A 21,749-nucleotide genomic window follows, 5' to 3' on the forward strand; every position below is an offset into this window, starting at 1 on the left:
ATCAGGGTTCAAAGCCAACCCCGGCAGGAAAGTCCATGAGACTCTTAGCTCTAGTTAACTGCCAAAAAAGTGGAAGTGGAGCTATGGCTCAAAATGATCTAGAGCACTAGCCTTGCAAGGTCCTGAGTTCAAGCCCCACAACTGACACACACACACACACACACACAGAGAGAGAGAGAGAGAGAGAGAGAGAGAGAGAGAGAGAGAGAGAGAGAGAGAGGGAGAGAGAAAGAGAGAGAGAGAGAGAGAGAGAGAGAGAGAGAGAGAGAGAGAGAGAGAGAGAGATTTAAATGAACTGCAGAAAGTGGAAATAAGTGGGTTTTGTTTTTGTTTTTGTCTTGTTTGTTCGTTTATATGTCTTTGGAAGTATAAGGGGAGGCACAGAAATGGAAAGAACGAAGAGTGAAGAAACATAACTCTGGTATTCACTAGACACTTGGTGGAAAATAAACTATACAACTTGTGGGTGGAGATGGGAGAGGAAAACTGGAAGAGCGAGGCAGGAGAGCAGGGATGAAACTGTCCAAAAAGAAATGTACTTTTTTCCTTATATAACTAACTCCTTTATGATCACAAAAAAGTGGGGGTTTTTTGTGTGTGGGGGGGGGTCATGGGGCTTGAACTCAGCCTGGGCACTGTCCCTTAGCTCTTCAGCTCAAGGCTACCACCCTACTCTTGAGCCAAGCCCCACTTCCCATTTTCTGGAGGTTAATTGGAGATAAGAGTCTCAGGTCTTTTTGTTCCCGGGCTGGCTTTGAACCTTGATCTTCAGATCTCAGGCTCCTGAGTAGCTAGGATTACAGGCATGAGCCATTGCGTCTGGCCAAAAACGTTTTTTTAAAAAGATGATTTATTTGTGAAGGGAAGCTAATCTAGGATGGCATGGACTTTCAGTGTTAGTGTTTTATGACTCTCTGGAATCAACAATCTTGTGAAACATGTTCATTTCTTCCTTACAGGGAATGTTGTATAGTTTGGTTGGCGGCCAGGGTAGTGAGAGACTCTCTTCAATGAATCTTGGCTATAAACACTACCAGGGGGTTGACAATTACCCTCTAGATTGGGAACTCTCATATGCCTACTACAGCAACATCGCCACGAAGACCCCGCTTGACCAACACACACTACAGGGAGACCAGGTAGGACAGAGAGGGTCAGAGATGGTTATGGGTCTGTTTACCAGTGCAGTTTTATTGGGTCTGCAGTGGTGGCTGGCTTATTCATTGGCTTTCAGAGAAAATGCATAATTGAATAGAGAGACCAGCTTCCTTCCTCTCTCCAAGTCCTATTTCCTGGCACATGAAGGGGTGATTTGGCTCTGGACACATTTTGATTTTTGCAAAAAGTAGGGACCAGAAACATCTAAGCATCTGGCCTTTGTCCCAAGGCACTGTGGGAGATGGCACATCTGGAGATGCTAAGAAGGATTGGAGCTGAATTGTGTGGAGGAAATAATCTCCCGGGGCTCCCATTACCATGTGCCGAGCAAGTAGGCTTTATGATGCACATAGCCAGCACCATACCCACCCAAGGTGCCAGGAACTAGCATTTGAGAAATGTCTGCCGCCTTCCCATGATCCTTCTGGCCCTGTTCCCTCACATGTAATGCTTAATGCTTTTTAACCTTTGCAAGAACCAAGAACTGGATCTGAGCACTAACTCTAACTCCTCATTTTATAGGCTCTTGGATCTTATTGACAAAGAAATCTTATTGGCAAAGAAATTAATGGCTTAGATCTTCAAAAACAAAAAGCCCATAATGTGTTAGATTAGACTCATTGGTGACTTGTTTCTAGACTTCCTGGGAGGACAGAGATTAAAAGACTCTTAAGGAAATATGGAGTATGGTGTCGTGGTAGAGTACCCGCCTAGCATGCATGAAACCCTGGAGTCCATTCCTTGGTGCCAGACATGGAGCTGTGGCTCTAATGGGAGAGCTCTAGAATTGAGAATGCACAAGGTCAGTGTCTAGGCCCTGAGTTCAAGCCCCAGAAGTGGTTAAAAAAAAAGGAAAGGAAAGAGAAGAAAAAAAGATGTATGAGTAGGAAGAGAATGTATTCTGCTTCTTGATGGTGTCCAAGCAGTGAGGTCATTGACTTCGTAGCTAGTACACATGTGTGGTCAAGTTGAGAAATGGCAATGGTCTATTCTAGGAACTGGCTTTATTTTTTCTATAAAGGACCAGCTCATAACTATTTTAAGCTTTGTCTGTGTGGAGAAAAGCTTTTTTTGCCCTCTTCAACAGTGGTAGCTGTACAGCTCTGCCATAGGTATATAGAAAGATTCAAGAGGTCTGGGTTTGTGCAGGCATGGGTGGTGTGCAACTCTGTGTCAGGATTTGGCTGTGATCTGGGCTGCAAGCTGGACTTTGGCCTGCTTACTGCGTAGGCCCAGAGGGAGGCCTGGCTAGGCCCGGGTTATTGAATCTCAGGCTTAGTGACTAGCTGGGAGCCAGATCACTGGTCTCTAGCTGTGCTGTTGGATGATGCCAGAAACCTACAGTGCAGAAAATGAATGCTTTGCTATCTGGAGATAGATAGTCCCTATACTAGGATTCTATAATTTCTCTAGTATATTATCTAGAATGAGTGTTCTTTCAGTGTATAGAATGATAGACAAAATTGGACCTCAGTTTAGGCTAGTGATGTTGGTCAAGTGATAGAACACACACTCAGAAAAAGGAGACTCTAGATTCATACACACACACACACACACACACACACACACACACACACACACACAATTATTCAGGTGCCAGTGGTTCATGCTTGTAATCCTAGCTATTCAGGAGACTGAACTCAGGATCACAATTCAAAGCCAGCTCTACAGGAAAGCCAGTGAGAGACTTATCTCCAGTAGATACACACACACACACACACACACACACACACACACACACACACACACACACACACACACACACACACACACAGCAAGCCAGAAGCATAAGTGTGTAGCTCAAGGGTTAATGTTAAGTGAAAAAGCTAAGGGGAAAAAGCTAGTTCCTGAGTCCAATCCCCACTGTGGATATACACACGCAAAAAAAAAAAAAAATACACTGAAGCCTGGCACCCGTGGCTCATGCCTGTAATCTTAGCTATTCAGGAGGATGAGATCTGAGGATCCCAGTTTAATGCCATCCTGGGCAGTAAAGTCTGTGAGATTCTTATCTCCAATTAACCAGGAAACCGGAAGTGGGGCTGTGACTCAAGTGGTAGAGCAGTAGTCTTGAGCTGAAGAGTTCAGGGACAATGCGAAGGCCCACAGTTCAAGCACCATGACCAACAATTAATTAATTAATTAAAAATACATTGAATGATGTGACCTTAACTTACTAGGAATTAATTTCTTTTCTTTCCTTTTCTTTTTTTTTTTTTTTTTTGCTAGTCCTGGGGCTTGAATTCAGGGTATGAGCACTGTCCTTGGACTTTCTCAAGGCTAGAGCTCCACCACTTGAGTCACAGCACCATTTCCAGCTTTCTCTATGTATGTGGTACCAAGAAATCAAACCCAGATCTTCATATATGCTAGGCAAGCATTGTACCACTAGGCCATGCTTCCAGCCCTGGAATTAATTTCTTAATATTTTTATGGATATGCCTGAGTACTGTCCCTGAGCTATTTTCTTTTTTTTGGGCAGTCCCGGGGTTTGAACTCAGGGCATGAACACTCTCCTTAGGCTTTCTCAAGGCTAGAACCACTTAAGCCACAGTAGCACTTCTGGCGTTTTCTATGTATGCAGCACCAAGGAATTAAATCTGGGTCTTCGTGTGTGCTAGGCAAGCACTCTACCACAAGGCAAAACTCCCCGCCTCCCTGAGCTTTTTTGCTCTGGCTAGTCTACTACTTGAGCTACAGCAACACCTCTGGTTTTTGGCGTAGAGTTAGAAATCTCATGCACTTTCCTGCTGTGGCTGGCTTCCTACTGTGATCTTCAGCTCTCAGCCTCCTGAATAGCTAGGATTACAGGTCTCAGCCACCAGAGCCTGGATTTTAATCAATAATTAAAAGAAAACAAAAAATCAGAATTATTTTGTATACTGGGGACATAGATTAATTGGAAGAGAACTAGCCTAGCAAGTCCAGCCCCAGTATTGATATGTGTGTGTATGTGTATGTGTGTGTATGTATCTCCTATAAAAACAATTTTACAAAATGAAGCCACAAAGTAATATTGCCTTTGTCTTTCCACTAACCCTGAATGTGTTAATAATGTCCTATATATATAGATTGTACTTTTAAGATTTCTAATTCAGCATGAATTAACAGCAGGAAATGATATGTTGCTAACAAGCTCCTTTTCTTTTGAAGATTTGGCATATGAAATGTTATGATTATGAAAGGAAATGTTTAATTGGTCAGAAGGGGGTGGGGAGATGAACAGGACACATCCGTCTTGCAGCTGAGAAGTCCTAGGATGAAGAATCACAGATAGGAATTATACACTTAGATGGGCTGTGTCATAGCTCATTTTCTTAAGAATGTGTAATTAATAGCTTTTGAGAATTTAAGCAGGTGTCATGCATTGATTTAAATGTCCTTTTGTTGAGATATCTATTAATTCACGAACATAATGCCACCAAGAGGAGCTCTCGAAAGCCAGACCTCTAATTAACATACCAAGGATCTGTCAATAGCTCCTTTCTTGAGTCATGTTGCGTCTTCTCTTCTGTGGAGCCTACCCTTGCCCTCCTTTCTTCTGCATCAGAGCTCTTGCTGCATCCCTCTTATAAGGCTGGGCTTACACATGAATCAGAAAGTGGGGGGGTGGCTAATGTTTCTGTTTCTTTGTGTGATTTAAATGGCAAACCATTTATCTCGTTCACTCCTCCAAGTTCTTCTCCTTCAAGGCCCAGCCCCAGATTTCTGCGCTTGGCATCTCCTGGGAGTTTCAGACACTCTCTGCACATTGATGGCAGTCCACCTTGATGTCTGACTGAGATCTTTCTCGTAGTTCCTTGTGTGTCATCATCACACCTCTACCATTGTTGGCACTAAAAGTGGGGCGTCATCCTTGATCTCCCCATCATACTATCCCTCCATGAACCCTACTGCTCTACATGTCACTGCTGTTCACTCCCACCACTACTATCCGTGTGTGTGTGTGTGTGTTGTTGTTGTTGTTGTTTTCTGCCAGTCCTGGGGCTTGAACTCGGGGCCTGGGTACTGTCCTTAAGCTTCTTTTGTTCGTCTCTCGTCTGGGCTATTGTAACAGCTCCCCAGAGCCTCACTGGACTCCATTTCTACTCTCTCCCTGTGCTGGGGTATGCCCATGGCTGAGGCTGAGCTCCTAGCACGGGACATGGATGGTGCTTGCTGGTTGCCAGGATGGGCATGGGTGGGCTGTGGGTGCAGCGTTGATTTGGTGATGAGCACGAGGTGACTGGTGTCCTGTGTCACCATTGAGGCTAGCCCTCCTCCCTCTCCACAGCACCCAGCTTTAACCCGTGTCTTTGAGGGTGCCTCTTAGGACGGACACCTATCCTTTAAAATTCCTGGCATGTCAACTGTCAGCAAAGCACGTGTCCCCTCCTGATGAAGAGCCCTGAGCACTGCGAGAGGCAGCTCTTCCTGGCAGTTGGCAGGGGCACTCTGAAGGACATTTGTGCAGGTGGATGGTACAAATTGAGGCTAGGAAATTGCCCATTCTTCTTGCCTGCAGTTCCTGGGTTTCCAGGATACTGGCTGAGCCACTATAATGCACAAAACTGCAGAGCTGCAGAAGTTTCTGGAAAGAGGGAGCTGCTGAGAGCTCTTTGACCCAAGGTCCAGGGGAATTTACCTGATTGATCTCTTTGGTCTTGGTCTTTCTGTCCTCTCTCCCTCTACTCTCTTCTCTGTCTGTCTGTCTCCCTCCCTGCTTCCCTCTCTGTCTCCCTCATCCCATTGTTCTTTCTTCCTTCATTTCCCTTCCTTTCCCCCACCTTTTCTTCCTTCTCCTGGTCCCTCCCTTCGTCTCCTTTCCTTCCTTCCTTCTTTCCTTCCTTCCTCCTTTTTTCTCTCTCCCTCTCCTTCCCTCCTTTCTTTCTTTCCTCATTCCTTTTGTTCTTCCTTCATTTTTCCTTTCTCTTCCCCACCCTTTCTCCTCCTCCCCCTCCTCGTCCTCCTCTTCTTTCACTCCCTTTCTGGTTTTTCTCCCTCCCTGCCTTTTCCCTTCTCTGTGCCCTTTCTCACCCCCCTCTCTTTCCACTTTTCTTCTTTCCCTCCCCCCAGCCTTTCCTGAAATCAGTGAGACAGCAGAGCAGCCACCTGGGCTGACAGGAACCCTGTCTTTGGCGCCTTCAGCCTGGACAGAGGCAATCAAGCAGGGCCACCGCATCAGCATCTCCTGGCCAGTGTGGTGCCTCCTTGGCGCTTGGTGTGTGTGTGGGGGGGGTCTGAGGACCATTTGCTTGCTTTCCAGTCACTAGGCCCCCAGGGAGCCAGCAGCACATCTTAACCCCACGCTGCAAGACTGGAAAATCACAGCTACTCATTCTGCAGACTTTGACTCTAGAAAACATGGACGATCCCAAACCTGGCCTTTTGGGACTCTGGGTGCCTGCTGGCTCCCCAGCTCTGCATGCCCTGCCCTACCCCCCTCTCTTTTTTTCCCTCCTTCTGTCCAGCTTCTTTCCTGGCCACCACATTGCTATTTGGATGAAAGAACAACTGGCTGTTCTTCCTTTCAAGTCATTCTGTCTCCAGATGGCCTTGCAGCTGACAGTCACCCTCTTTCTCTGTGGGCCCAGGCATGTGGCTCTGCCATGTGCCTTTGTTAGCCTAGAAGTATGTTGAGGTAGCCCCTGTGGGAAGAGGCAGGCAGTAAGGGATGCCAGACTAACTTGGCATGGTTCCTTCCTAGCCTTATTACATTGGCTTCCCCATCCCCTGCCCCCATCTCTTCCTTATGAAGTAGGCAACATGGGGTCACAGGGTTGTCATAGCACTGACAGCTGGTCCCAATGCCATGTGCTCATCTGAGTCCAGCACATAGCATGGGCTTTCCTTATGTCTTGCCTCTCCACCGTCTCCCCAAATTGTCAGCCTCACATCGCCTCTCCTTTCTGTTTTTGGTGTGTGTGTGTGTGTGTGTGTGTGTGTGTGTGTGTGTGTGTGTGTGTGTACCTACACATGTATGTAAGTCAATACTGGGACCTGAACTCAGGGCCTAGGCACTGTCTCTTTGCTTTTTTGCTCAAGGATGGTGCTGTACTACTTGAGCCACAGCTCTACTTTCAACTTTTTTTGTGATTAATTGGAGATGAGTCCCTCAGATTCATGTTTCAGGCTGAGCATATAGATAGCCAGGATTACAGATGTGAGCCAGAGCCTGGCATTTTATAGATATTGTTGTTATAGATATTGTTGTTTTTATTGTTATAGATATTGTTGGGAGAACTCAATGCACCACTCAGGAAAGTGGAAAGGGGCCAAAGGTACACACAACCAATTGTGGTTCATCTTCAGTTATGCACAGATTACCCAGAACACATGAACTCTGCCAAGACACCATTCTGACCATCCTCACAGGCCCTGTAGCTCATTCAAGACCCATACAAGAAGGTGGAAAACAAACAGAAAAGAGAAACCAGAAAGCCTGATACCCAAACATAAAACCTCCCACTGAGAATTCCTCATCCCCAGGCTCCTCACAGGAGACAAAGTGTCTCCTGAAGCGAGAGACCAAACCCACAGCACACACCAGACATAGGCCATCCACTCGGCAAAGAATAAGCAATATGGCTCCTGCCTCGCTAGGGGGCGCCATCATGCAGGCGCACTCCAACCCTCCCCTCTTCCCCCCACACACATACCCCAGAGCTCTGTCACTGGAGTCCAGCCAAATGCCTTCCTGCATTTTCTCAGACCCCTGCCCCATTTTGTTTGTTTGTTTGTTGTTTTCACCTAGACACTGGGGAAGTAATACCTAGGTCACAGCTTTCTGCAAGGACTAAATCAAGAAGCTCTTGTTACATGCCCAGTACGTAGTAGGTCTCAATAAGACAGTGCTAATTGTTGCTGCTCTTACCTGGGTGGCTTCCTGAAGTGAGACATCATCCCAGCTGGCCTCTCGTGTCCCTCAAAGGGACCCAAAGCAGAGGCAGCTGAGAGACGGTCTGAAGGGCAGGTCCAGGCTACAGTTGAGACTCTCACTCCTTGGTGGCCAAAGGGAACTCCAGCCTGGCTCCTTGTTCTGAAGCTGCTTTTGCACACTACCCCATGCAGTTTTTTCACACTTGCCTGTGGCCTGTGCGGGGACAAAAAAAAACACCTACCAGAGTCCCCTTGTGGAAGGTTCCATAGATTTCACCACGCCTAAGGAGAGACCGTGAAACAAAGGGACCTTGTTTCTAATAAACAGCCACAGTGGATACATCAAAATGGGCACAAATTCAAGTCGCTTTGTGAACGTTCCCTTTGGAGTCATCTCTAGAATTTTTTTTTAATTTTAAATTCTCAGAGCTAATATGCTCTCTTTTTTGCAAGATGGATTTAAAATTTGCTAGAAATGACCATAAGTTGATTGAAATGCATTGTATTTATAAACTGATTTGTTCGATAGTAAGCTTTTAGTACAACTACTGAAAGATAATGTAACACACACACAGACACAGACACAGACACACACACACACACACACACACACACACACACACACACACACACGGTGTCTGAAGCTGGGCTTGCAAAATAAAATGGATAGGAGTATTTGGAGATGAAAAATTAAAGGCATACTCAGAAAATATTGATTTATCTTTTTGATGTATGAGCGAGAGAGAGTAAAGGGTAGGTGGAGTTGCACTGAGGTGAGTAGCAGAAGGTGAACTTCCGAATAAGCTTCAATAATAGAAGCAGAAATGGGGGGAGGAAATGCTTCCTTCCAAAGCAAGCACTTTGATAAGAACAAATGCACATATGAGATGTGAGACATTCGTTTTAAAAGAATTTGATCTTGTGGCATTGTAGGAATGCTTCATATTTCAATTATTCATGTGGCTTTTGCTTTACAATTACTGGTTTGAAAACAAGTCATGTTCTTTGCATTCCCACAAGCATTTGAATTCTTTCCTCCTTTTCTTCTTTCCTTCCTCTCTCTTACTACCTACCTCCTTCTTTCATTCTTTCTTCTTTCCTCCTCCCTCATTCTTTTTTCTCCCTCTCTCCATCCGTATTTATTTCTCCTCTCTTCCTTTTTCCTTCCTTCCTTTTTCTTTCTTCTTCCTTTCCTTCTTTCCTCCCTTCTTCCTTCCCTCCTTTATTTCTCCCTCCTTTTTTCTCTCTCACTCTCCCTTTCTTCTACCTCTTCTTCCCTTATTTTTCCTTCCTTCTCTTGTAGGCCTATGTTGAAACCATCAGATTAAAAGACGATGAAGTACTCAAGGTACAAACCAGAGAAGATGGCGACGTCTTTATGTGGTTGAAGCATGAAGCCATCCGGGGCAATGCAGCAGCTCAGGTACCAGAAGCCCACTATGCTGTAGTCTCTGTCAGCTATGGCAGACCAAGCTAAGTGACAAAACCTCCCAAATGTCAATGCCTTCCAACTATTCCTATGAATTTCTTCCTTCATCCTATGAAAGCAGTGGGGGGGACAGGAGCTCTGCTCCCACAGCCCCCCAAAACCCAGGCTGACAAGGCTTCTCTAACACCCTCTTCCAAAGTCATGACAGAGCCATGACCCCTGCACATCTCAGGCTGGCTCAGTGATGTGAGTCACTATTGAACCAGCATTTCACTGGCCAAAGCAAGTGACAGGACCATCATTGACTTCCATGTGGTCAGAGCCTAGCCTCACGCCCACCCAGAGGGCGGCACAATAAGGTTAGTGAGCTGCCCCAAGACTCCTGCTAGATCTTTCTTTCTTTCTTTCTTTCTCTCCTTCCTCCCTCCCTCCCTCCCTCCCTCCCTCCCTCCCTCCCTCCCCCCCTCCTCTCTCTCTCTCTCTCTCTCTCTCTCTCTCTCTCTCTCTCTCTCTCTCTCTCTCTCTCTCTCTCTCTCTCTCTCTTTCTTTGTATGTATATGCTGGTCCTAGGGTTTGAACTTGGGGCCTGGGCTTTGTCCCTGAGCTTTTGTGTTTAAGGCTAGTTCTCTACAACTTGAGCCACAGCTCTGCTTTTAACTTCTTTGGTAGTTTATTAGAGATAAGAGTCTTATAGCCTTAGCCAGGTGCCAGTGGCTCCTACCTGTAATCTTAGCTACTCAGGAGGATGAGGATTGCCATTCAAAGCCAGCCCAGGCACTAATGTCTGTGAGACTCTTTAACTCCAATTAACTCCCAGAAAACTGGAAGTGGTGCTGTGGCTCAAATGGTAGAATACTAGCCTTGAGCTGAAAAGCTCAGCAACAGTGCCCAGGCCCAGATTTGAAACCCCATGACTGACAAAAAAAAAAGTCTCATTGCCTTTCCTATCCAGGCTGACTTTGAACTGTGATCCTCCAATCTCAGCTTCCTGAGTAGCTAGGATTACAGGCATGAGCCACCAGTGCCTGGCCTGATAGAAATTTGAGTGTATGCCTCAGAAAGCAAACAAAAAGCATCTGAGAAGAGGAGGAAATATATTGGCACGGAGACAAAATTACACAGCTAGGGAACGACTTAGGAAAATCACTTGTGGTGTGTCAGGACAAAAGGATTGGTTTGGTAGCTAGGACATATCTTGTGCTTGGATGGACTGATGAGAGATTCAAGAAAGGGCAGAGGATTATATTCACACAAATCTACCTTCAGGCTTTGGAAGACAAAAACGTCTCATTCTTGCTTCTCAGTGTAAAACGATACACCAGGTTTGTCCTCCCACTTTTTAAAGTCTTCTGTTGAATACAATTATACGGGAAGAGTCACTGCTCTAAATTGCTATTGTCTTTAAGCAACGATTAGCCCAGATGCTATTCTGGGGACAGCAAGGTGTGGCCAAGAACCCAGAAGCGGCCATCGAGTGGTACGCCAAGGGGGCTCTGGAGACGGAGGATCCCGCACTAATATACGACTATGCCATTGTATTATTCAAGGTAAGAATGATTTAATTTGGGCTGAAATTGTGTCATTTGGATAATAGACTTCTGGAGTTGTTTCTGTGGGTGTGCGGGTGAGCAGGGAGTCTGTCACGGGAGACATTTAGCATATGCCTTTGTCAGTTATGATAGGGAAGGATGCTAGAGGAAGACAGCCTGAAGCACTACTCTGGCTAGTCCAATGGCTCATATCCCAGCTACGAGCAGGAAACAAGGTTGTTGATGCCTCCGTCTCAACAGAAAAGACTAGGCATTGTGGTGCATGTGTCATCCAGATAGGCAGGAAGCATAAATAGGAAATTACAGACTGGGCTAGCTCTGCCCTTTACCTTCCTCCTCTCCCTCCATCTCAAAATTAACCAGAGCAAGGGCTGCCTCAAGTGGTAGAAAACCTAGCATGCACAAAAGCTCAAGTTTGAACAAAACAAGCATTTTTTTTTTGGTTACATTTTTTTTTCATTCTTGAGGTAGTAAGGGCTTGAACTCAGGACCTCACACATGCTGAGAAGGCACTCTGCCACTTGCACCAAGTCCCCATTTGCACTTTTTCCCATTAATCTTCTGTGTGACAACTAGATTCTTTGTATTTTTCCAAGCACTGTGGCATTTGGAAACCAACACCCATGTTTCATGGAGTCACACACAGCTGCTACTCATACTGGGCTTCAGTGGCCAGCGGCTTGTCACCGAATGCTCACTGCAGGACAGGGGATATTTAGGCCAGATCCCAACAATCTGTGAGTGGAAACCATCTTGGTTTTGAGCCAGGGGGACAGTAAGAAGGAGGAGCTGTCACGAGCCCAGGACAGGGGACAGGGATGAAAACATCTCTGTACGGAACCATGGATGCTCTCGGAGACAGTGATCTCAGGGGATGACACTCATAATACTGCATTGGATGGGAGAATACAACCTGTGTCTAGTGAGGATTGTAAAATGTGTTTGCCTTACACAAAAGGATAGTCGTCATAGCAGCTGAGAAGCCCTTGCTCCTTGCTTTGTGTGGATGAATGCCTTGAACCTCAAAAGCCCAATCAGATCATCTTATAGATAGAAACAGAGGGCCCAGGAGTTTGGTCTAGTGGTAGAGTGCTTGATTAGCATGCACAAAGACCTGGGTTCAATTCCTTGGTACTACATACATAGAAAAAAGCCAGAAAGGGCCGGGAGTTTGGCCTAGTGGTAGAGTGCTTGCCTAGCATGCACAAAGACCCGGGTTCAATTCCTCGGTACCCCACATACATAGCAAAAAGCTGGAAGTGGTGCTGAGGCTCAAATGGTAGAGCTCTAGCCTTGAGAAAGTCTAAGGACAGTGTTCAGGCCCTGAGCCCAAGCCCAGGACTGGCAAAAAAAAAAAAAAAAAAAAAAAAGCCAGAAGCGGTGCTATGCTTCAAGTGGTAGAGTTCTAGCCTTGAGAAAGCCCAAGGGCAGTGGATAGGCCCTAAGTTCAAGCCCCAGGACTGGCGAAGGAGAAGGAGGAAGAGGAGGAGGAGGAGGAAGAAGAAACAGAGGCACAGAAAGTCTTGTCACTTACTCTAAGTTGCCTAACTCATCTCTTGGGACAGGGACCCAGGCAAGGATATACCATCTGTATTCTTTGTCTTCACCAATCTTTGTTTTTCTGCTTTGTTTTGTTTTGTTTTTGGTCAGTCATGGAGCTTGAACTCAGGGCCTGGGCACTGCTGCTGAGTCTTTTGCTCAAAGCTAACACTGTATCACCCTGAGCCACAGTGCCACTTCCAGTTTCCTGGTGGTTAATTAAGAGATTTGGGCTGGAAATGTAGCTTCATGGTAGAGTGCTTGCTTAGCATGCACGAAGCCCTGGGTTTAATTCTTCAGTACCACATACACAGAAAAAAAAAGCAGAAATGGCACCATGGTTCAAGTGATAGAGTTCTAACCTTGAGCACACAGAGGCTCAGGAACAGCACACAGGCCCTGAGTTCAAGCCCCAGGATTGGCATCAAAAGAAAAGAAAGAGTCTTACAGACTGGGGCTGGGTTTGAACTCCTCAGATCTCAGCCTCTTGAGTGGTTAGGATTATAGGTGTGAGCTGCCATACCCAGTATCTTCACCAATCTTGTAAAATGAAAAGCTTTAGCTTTGAGGGAGAAACCCTTTAGCCTTATATCCATGCCCAAGAGTACAGCTGCCCCAGAAGTGTATGTCGCTGAACAGCAAGGCTATGTATTCAGGCAGGCAGGCCTGTCTTGAGAACCACAGCTATAGCCACTCACTAGCCCACAAGCACGACTCATGTCATGTATACCCTGCATACCCCATCAAAGCCTGACAACCTATTGGTTGTTATGGTTCCCAAATTGACAGCCTAGACCTTGTCTTCCAAAGCATCAAATCAGCATAGAGACTCTGGGTTTTTTTTTCTTTTGCCATATGCCAATGCATTCGTGTATTTATTCAGTAAACATCCATTCCGGGCTGACAAAATGCCTGACCATGTGCTAGATGGAGGAACACACGCACGGATGAGTCATGTCGCTGGCCTTGGGGGAATCATATGCTGGAGGAGAAAACAGCAGACAGAGATGGCATCGAACAAGACCTCATTCACTGTGCAAAGTGTAAAGATAAAGGCAGAAACCAACCTTGGACTGGTGCGGTGGCTCATGCCTATAATCCAAACTACTCAGAAAGCTAGGATCTAAAACGTTCAGTTCAAAGCCAGGCCAGGCAGGAAAGTCAGCGAGAGTCTTATCTTCATTGAACTACCAAAAAGGCAGAAGTGGATCATGGCTCAAGTGGTAGAGTTCCAGCCTAGAGTGAAAAAGCTAAGGGACAGTTCCGTTCAAGCCCCAGTACTGGCACAAAAACAAATAGGTGAGGAAGTGGCTCAATGTGGTAGAGCCGTAGCCTTGAGCTGAAGAGCTCAAGGACAGTGCTCAGGCCCACAGTTTAGGCCTCGTGACTGACAAAAAAGAAAAAATAGACAGGAAAAATAGAGTTTGGCCTAGTGGTAGAGTGCTTGCCTAGCATGCATGAAGACCCAGGTTTGATTCCTCAGTACCACATACAAAGAAAAAGCCGGAAATGGTGCTGTGGCTCAAGTGGTAGAGCTCTAGCCTTGAGAAAGCCCAAGAATAGTGTTAAGACCCTGAGTTCAAGCCCTGGGACTGGCAAAAAAATAGACAAATAAATATAATAAAGCTGGCACGGTGGCTCACACCTGTAATCCAAGCTATTCGGGAGGCTGAGATCTGAGGATCACTGTTCAAAGCCAGCCCAGGCACTAAAGTCCATGAGACTGTCATCTCCATTTAATCACCAGAAAACTGGAAGTGGTCATGTGACTCAAGGGGTAGGGTGGTAGCCTTGAGCTGAAGAGCTTAGGGACAATGCCCAGGCCCAGAGTTCAAGTCCCACAACTGACAAAAAAATGAATAAAGATAATAAAATCAAGCCTTAGATCTGCCTACCAAGAGCTCCAAGACCAGAGGGAGAGGGAATAAGTCAATGACTCTGCAGGTGACGTTGTTTTCTTCAGGGTCTCATTTTCCATACCTCAGTGCTTCCTGTTTTTCTGGAGTACCCAGTTATCTCTGGGTAAGGTGAGGGAGGTAATTTATTGGCCTCTGAGGGAATATTTTCACCTCTGGCCAGGTGGTCTTTCTCAGTGCATTATATGGGAAAGAATCCCCAAATGGAACAAAATAGGCCTTCCAAATATGTAGAATGAGGGCATGCATTTGGCTAAGGGGATGCCCAACTTCCTGCATGCAAAGATGGCAGTGGGCTGGTCGCTCTAGATTGTCCAAGGCAGTCACACATATTCCATTCTTTACCCACGTGACATTTAAGCTTTGATTCTGTTTGTGGTAACTAGCTTTCCTGTGAGCATCAGAACTTGGCAGCTTCTGATTCTCCTCAGAGCTAGCTAGAGTGCATTGTCATTGTGTAAAAAGTTCTCTTGTTACGCTAGCTAAGTGTACTGACTACCTAGCAAGCACATCAGAAGCCACCCTACCCTAGAAATGGGAATATATAGTTACAGCCTCACTGTGAGGCTTTACATAAACCATCTTCTCTGGACCTATTTTATTCCTTTGACACAAAGAACTGGAGAAGACAAACAATGAGTTCAACCCGGTTCTAACATTCTATGACTCCAGTCCTTCTGATGCATTTCTAGCCATCCAAAAACCATTTCACTTCTTGTCCAGTTTTTCCAAGTATCCCCTATCTCTTTCTGTTCCCTCTCCTTCTCTAATTAGAAGCCCTGATGCACTAAATGCCTTCATCATCCCCTTTGCTTCAATTGATCAGTTTGATTTAAGAGAAAAGTTACAAAAATGTTGTAGAAACTCAGTGCATGTAGGTTAACCTTTAGTTCAAATCATAAATACAAGAGTCAGGCAAGCTGTATTTCTCCTTTATCCCACAGGAGGTATGAGGCACTCTGCTTTCTCAGCAGTGGGAAAATGTGCTTTATACGCCTGCCTTAGCCCACCTGTCCGGGTTCAAATCTGCCTTCCATTATCACAGTGAGCGATGGAAGTTGAAATCCACCCCTGGAGTGTGCTGTCCTGGTTAGACATGATGGGATCACGAATGACCTATACATTAAAAAATTGTTCTTACAAAGTTGATGTATAGAGGGGCTGCAGTTACATAAGTCAGGCAAAGTGTTACATTTCTTTTCAGAGAAGGTGTGTCCAAATTAATTAATTAACACAGAAATCTAGATGGGGAAAAAGAAAAGTTCTAGCTGAGTTCGGATCCGCAGCTGCTTCTAGCTGGCTCCCCTTGCTTAGCACCTTTACCATCACATTTGTATCAAGAAGGCCTTGGGGGTCCCCTTCTGCCCCTCTCAGGCCTTTTATTTCCTTCACATGCCCCCTTCGACACCAGAGCCTGGTCCACAGAATTTCTTTCTTGCAATAAACATACCAAAGACTATTCTGTGAAGGACAAACAAGTGCTTGTAGAAAATCCTGACTTTTCTGGAAGAATCTTATAGCTGCCAGTGACTCAACCTAATTCATGGGGGTCCTATCATCTTCATAGCAGATTCTAGAGCTGGTTTTGAAGCCACAAATGTGACATTCTAGGGCTTCCCTGATCCAGGGAGGCTGCAGGTGATGACCTAATAATTCCTGACTGTCCAACACAGATAAGTTCTTTATCTGGCTGGCCAATCAGACAAAGCATTCAGGATGACCAAACCCATTCACCCAATCCCTGGCTTCTCCCCATACAACCTGAGGAGTGATTAGGAGGGAACCTTGCATCACTGCTGAGCTGGAAGTAGAGGTTTATGTCCTGGGTACCATGAACTGGAGCAAAATTCAGATGATCAGAGAGACATGATGGCATGTGCTAGGCATAGATATGTGTAAGATAAAATTTGAAACTAAAAGGATTCTGGTTGGGGCCCGCACGGTGACTCATGCCTATAATCCTAGCTACTGAGGAGGCTGAGATATGAGGATCCTAGTTCAAAGCCAGCCCGGGCACTAAAGACTGTGAGATTCTTTTATCTCCAATTAACCAGCAGAAAACCAGAAGTGGGTTGCCTTGTGGCTCCAGGGATAGGGAGGTAGCCCTGAGCTTAAGAGCTCAGGGACAATGCCCTGGCCCAGGGGTAGGGTGGTAGCCTTGAGCTGAAGAGCTCCAGGACAGCGCCCAGGCCCAGAGTTCAAACCCTACTACCAAAAAAAAAAAAGATTCTGGTTGGATTTGTGCTCTGTGTTGCATACCAATATGTCTGTGGTGGTTCTGGCGACGCTCTACTTTTATTTCCCACCCTAACCATGGCTGTTTGCCTATGTTTAGGGTCAAGGAGTACAAAAGAACAGACGGCTTGCCTTAGAGCTGATGAAGAAAGCTGCCTCCAAGGTAACACATGCACAAGGTCAGCAGAAATGGGTCCCCGCACCCCCATACACTCACAAGTCTGGGGTGATGAAAGAGCTGGTCATTTCCACAAAGCCTAGGTGGCTATGGAGTGGGGAGAGGTTCACGACTCACTGATAAGTCATTTTTGAGTTACAACACACAGAAGCTTGCCACGTTGGGATCAGCAACATTCAAAAGCTAAATTCACCTTCCCATCACTATAATTCAGGCTGATTTTGTTTGAAGGCTGAAATTATCATCACGAGCCACCCTGATAACAAGCAGCGGGGCTCCTTGAAATTGAATGGCATAAATGCCATTGAATTAGGGAAATCCAAAGCCTAAGTTTTTGAAAAGTTAACCCTCTCCTGCACAATTCCCAGTTGCTTCTTGAACTTGGGTGCTGGGCTGTTTCATAAGGTCATTGTTAGCTTTAGGAATTATTTTGCCTTTGTCACAAATTGACACTTCCATAGTGTCTTCAGATCAGCAAGTATCTGTATAATGATTCAGAACAGAGGCTATTATAGTGCTTGAGAGGGGTGTGGGGGGGTACACACACAGAGAACACACATATACACACACCTCATGCAAGCAAACACAAACCCAATGCATGTGCACGCATATGCTCCCAGACATGTATCTGTATATACATTTGCAAACCGATTTGTAGAAACCATGGATTCTATACTTCAACAATGCAACGTCATAACCCTTTTGAGTCGTGGCAGTGCCTCTGTTCCAGGACTGTTGAGACTAGCTTTAGTTATTACAGCTCCTAAAGTAGCTGTGCTGACTTTTCTTCCCTGTTGTTCTTGAGACAGGATGCCCTCTTCTATTGAACAGGAAGTGGGACCAGGGAGGGAAAACTCAAGAGGCATTCCTCCAGCCAGGGGCTGCAAAGAGGGAGCATGGTCCAGAAAGAAGGGTCTTGCAAATGTGTATATCTGCTCCTTACCCAATCCCAGTGATAAGACAAGAATTTTTTTTAAAAGACTTATGGTGGTCTTTGAGAGCACAGGGCCCAAAGCATCCTGAAGTAGAGCCTCCAGAGAATTTCCCAGCAGGTGAAATGTGCATCTCTTTAGCACATGTCTAGGTGCTTTACTCTGAGCTCCTCCTTCCCCCACCCCACACACCTCACCAGAGCTTACACAAGCATTGGAAACATGCAGTCTTGAGCCTTGGGATGTTAATGTCTTTGAAGTATGGTTCTTATTTACCCACTCTGTGAAGGCCCAATCTTTGTGAGGCACTGTGGTGAAAGGTCTCACCCAGGCAGATCTATTGGTGCATCTGGGTAAATTGTTCAGAGTGAAATCTGAGTACCAAGCAATAAGGCAAGATTTCTTATGGGCTCTGAAACTGAGTCGATGGCAGGAGGAGCAGTTCTGCAGAGATTTCAGCCTAATGCAGATATATCTTCATCAGGATGCTTCACTTCTCCACAAAAGCCATTTGGTAAGGCTCCTCTGTAGGCGTGCCCAAAGCAGGGTCTGGACACTTTAGAGTATGACCTACTCTGTTCATCCACTAAAAAGCTAGTTCTTGCTGAGTGCTTACCTTGCCCTAGGCTCAAAAAGAATGCCTCCACTTAGGAAGCTGAGATCTGAGGATTGCATTTTGAAACCAAGCAGGACAGGAAAGTCCATGAGACCCCAATCTCCAATTAACCATCAGAGAACTAGAAGTCAAGCTGTGGCTCCAAGTGATAGAGCACTAGACTTGAGCAAAAAGACGTTAGGGACAGTGCCTAGCCCCAAGTTCAAACTTTATCACCAACAAAAACTAAAACAAAAATAAAAGCCAAACTACAAAAAGAAGGCAACAAGATGGAACACTTACTTGGATCAGCTCCAGGTTCCTTCAGAATCCCTGTTTCCTCCTCCACCCTCCCCTTCTGCTTCAGCCCCTTCCAGACTCTGAACCCCTTAGGAACTGTTGACAAGCTGTCACTGAGCACCAGGACTCTGCAAGTGGGTTGTCAGAGCTGCTTCACAGGGAAGCAGGGCTTGATGGCCTTCAGGCAGACTAAAGGATGGGCAGCGGTTCACCTTGAAACTTTCCCAGCAAGGGCAGGTTCAGGCCACTTGCACAGCCCAGGGTGCCTGAATTTTAAGGGCACTGTTAATCCTTAGAGTGAAGAGGAGTTTGTAGCTCTGCAGGACAGTTTGGAGGCCCACGTCACTGCTGAGCTTGGAGGCAGAAATCCCAGCAAGCACCGGGGCAAAACCCACCAGGGCATTCTCTTTAGCGGGCTCGTGCCTCTTAGCACTGAGATGGTCTTTAGTGCCATCTGTCCATCGCCCTTACCCCGTGCCAAAAAAAAAGAAAAAAAAAGGAGGGAGGCAAGATTCAAGATTCTGCTCAGACTGAAACGGAATGCTTCCACGGCAGTGTTTTCTAGATCTCTTTAGATTTTGTTTAAAACAGACAAAATAATCATAATTTCTTTCTTGTTTTAAAATTCAGGGATTGCATCAGGCAGTCAATGGCCTGGGGTGGTATTACCACAAATTCAAGAAAAACTATGCCAGAGCAGCAAAGTACTGGTTAAAAGCAGAAGAAATGGGGAACCCTGATGCATCCTACAATCTGGGGGTTCTATATCTAGATGGCATTTTCCCAGGAGTTCCTGGAAGGAATCTGGTAAGTCAATTTGGGACGGACCCGTAGGTGACCAGCTATGGGATCATGAGTGTTTGCAGAAAGCGCATCATCTGCCAGCTTGAATTAGACACCAGAGGGGTTGGAACTTGTAGACATGACCTGTTCTTAGGGAGCTGAGGAGCCAATGTGGGGGCAAGGGGTAAAGAACAAAGGATTCATTTAGCCAGGGGCCCAGGGACATAAGTAGCACAACACAAACAGTTCTAGAGAGGAACATCAAGAAAGGCCAGCACAACCAGGAGGCTGCATGGAAGCGGTGAGGCTTGAGCTAGGAGAGGGCAGGCAGGTGATACAAGTAGGAGAGAGTGGGAAATGGCCACACTTGAAGTGACACACTGGTGTCACTGGCAGTGAGAGAGCAAGTGCAGCTGGGGTTGCCTGATGAATTTCCTAGTACCACAGAGGTTTTTGTTGTTACATCCTGTCCCCAAGAGATTACCATGACAGCACTCATAATCGAGAAAATGACCGAGTCTGTGTGTGAGAAGATAGGTGACCCCTTTGGGGGACAAAGACAATCACAGATAGCTAACGGTGGGGGGGCGGAGTTGGGGGGGGTTAAGGCAGCATGCAGGGTGGGAGAGGTAAAGAGCTGTTTCACAAGGGAGGCAGGGAAGTTGCCTCTGATGAAGGGATGTGACATTGTGCAGGCTCCTGAAGGAGTTTCATTGCCACCTGGAAGAACATTCCAGTATGAGATGACAAATAGGCAAAGGCCCTGGGAGAGGAAGCAGGCTCAGTGCACTAGAGGAAGCAGGAGCATACTGAGAATGATGGGAGATGAGGCCAAGGAAATCCCTCGCCAGCTCACCTGGATGTCTGGCTTTTCTGGGAATGGCGCAGACTCCTGCATCAGGCTTTCTGGGTGTAGTGGAGTGAAGTCTGGAGACAGTCAGTCACATGCCAGAGACCGCACGACTTATCCATAGAGCTGGAAACTCAAACCTACCTGCTTGCAAAGCCCAATGCTCTCCAAAGTAACAAGTTCACACTTCGTACCAGTAATTCACATCTCTAATCCTAGCTACTCAAGAGGCGAAATCCAAGGCATTACTTGGATTCGTTGTTGAAATCTGCTGGCTAGTATTGAATTAAGGACTTTCGCAGCTGGGAATGAGGCTAAGTGGTAGAGGGTTTGCCTCGCATGCATGAAGCCTGGGTTCAATTATTCAGTACCATACAAACAGAAAGAGCCAGAAGTGGCTCTGTGGCTCAAGTGGTAGAGTGCTAGCCTTGAGCTAAGGAAGCTCAGGGACAATGCCCAGGCCCTGAGTTGAAGCCTCAGGACTGGCGAAAACAAAAAAAAACAAAAACCCCCCAAAACAAAAAACAACAACAAAACAACTTTTGCATCTATGTTCATCAAAGAGATGAGTTGGTGCCAGGAGTTTGGCCTAGTGGCAGAATGCTTGCCTAGCAGGTTTGATTCCTCGGTACCACATATATAGAAAAAGCTGGAAGTGGTGCTGTGACTCAAGTGGTAGAGCTCTAGCCTTGAGAAAGTCCAAGGACAGTGCTCAGGCCCTGAGTTCAAGCCCCAGGCTAGAGAGAGAGAGAGAGAGAGAGAGAGAGAGAGAGAGAGAGAGAGAGAGAGAGAGAGAGAGAGAGAGAGAGAGAGAGAGAGAGGTGTGTCAAAGGTTTCCTTCCTTCCTTCCTTCTTTTTCTTTTCTTTTCTTGCCAGTCCTGGGCTTGAACTCAAGGCCTGGGTACTGTTCCTGAGCTTCTTTTTGCTCAAGGCTAGCATTCTACCACTTGAGCTACAGCACCACTTCCAGCCTTTTCTGTTTATGTGATACTGAGGAATTGAACCTAGGGATTCATGCATACTAGCCAAGCACTCTACCACTAAGCCACATTGCCAGCCCTCAATAGTTTTCTTTCTTCATTGGGTCTCTTCTTGGTTTGGGGATAGGTATGATATGGGCTTCATAAAATGTGTTTGGTAGTGATCCTTAGAGTTCATGCAGAAGTTTGAAGAGTGTTGTTGTTAGTTTTTCTGGAAAGGTTTTGTAGAATTCAGCTGTAAATCCATTTTGATCTCATTGCTTCTTATGGGTTAGGATCCCATTTCAAAGTCGACGTAGGCAGGAAAGTCCAGGGAACTCTTAATGCCAGTTAACCACCAAGGGGCTTGAAATAGAACTGCAGCTCAAATGGAAGAACATCAGCCTTGAGTGAAAAAGCTAAAGGAAAACCCTGAATTTGAACCCTAGTACCAACACACACAAAGC

The 21,749-nt window shown here is 46.0% G+C and overlaps 1 protein-coding gene across 1 annotated transcript in view; it reads left to right on the forward strand.

Annotated features, from left to right (window-relative positions):
- Sel1l3 (SEL1L family member 3) overlaps positions 1-21,749 on the forward strand; it is a 110,942-nt gene that overhangs the window by 61,265 nt on the left and 27,928 nt on the right. Inside the window, exons 11-15 of the mRNA XM_090343745.1 lie at positions 960-1,139; positions 9,320-9,439; positions 10,852-10,992; positions 16,786-16,848; positions 19,321-19,497. Coding sequence (XP_090199871.1) covers positions 960-1,139; positions 9,320-9,439; positions 10,852-10,992; positions 16,786-16,848; positions 19,321-19,497 — 681 coding nt within the window. The remainder of the gene's footprint in view (positions 1-959; positions 1,140-9,319; positions 9,440-10,851; positions 10,993-16,785; positions 16,849-19,320; positions 19,498-21,749) is intronic.

The sequence above is a fragment of the Megascapheus bottae genome, chromosome 13 (genome assembly GCF_031878675.1).
Source record: "Megascapheus bottae isolate mThoBot1 chromosome 13, mThoBot2.hap1, whole genome shotgun sequence".
NCBI lineage: Eukaryota > Metazoa > Chordata > Mammalia > Rodentia > Geomyidae > Megascapheus > Megascapheus bottae.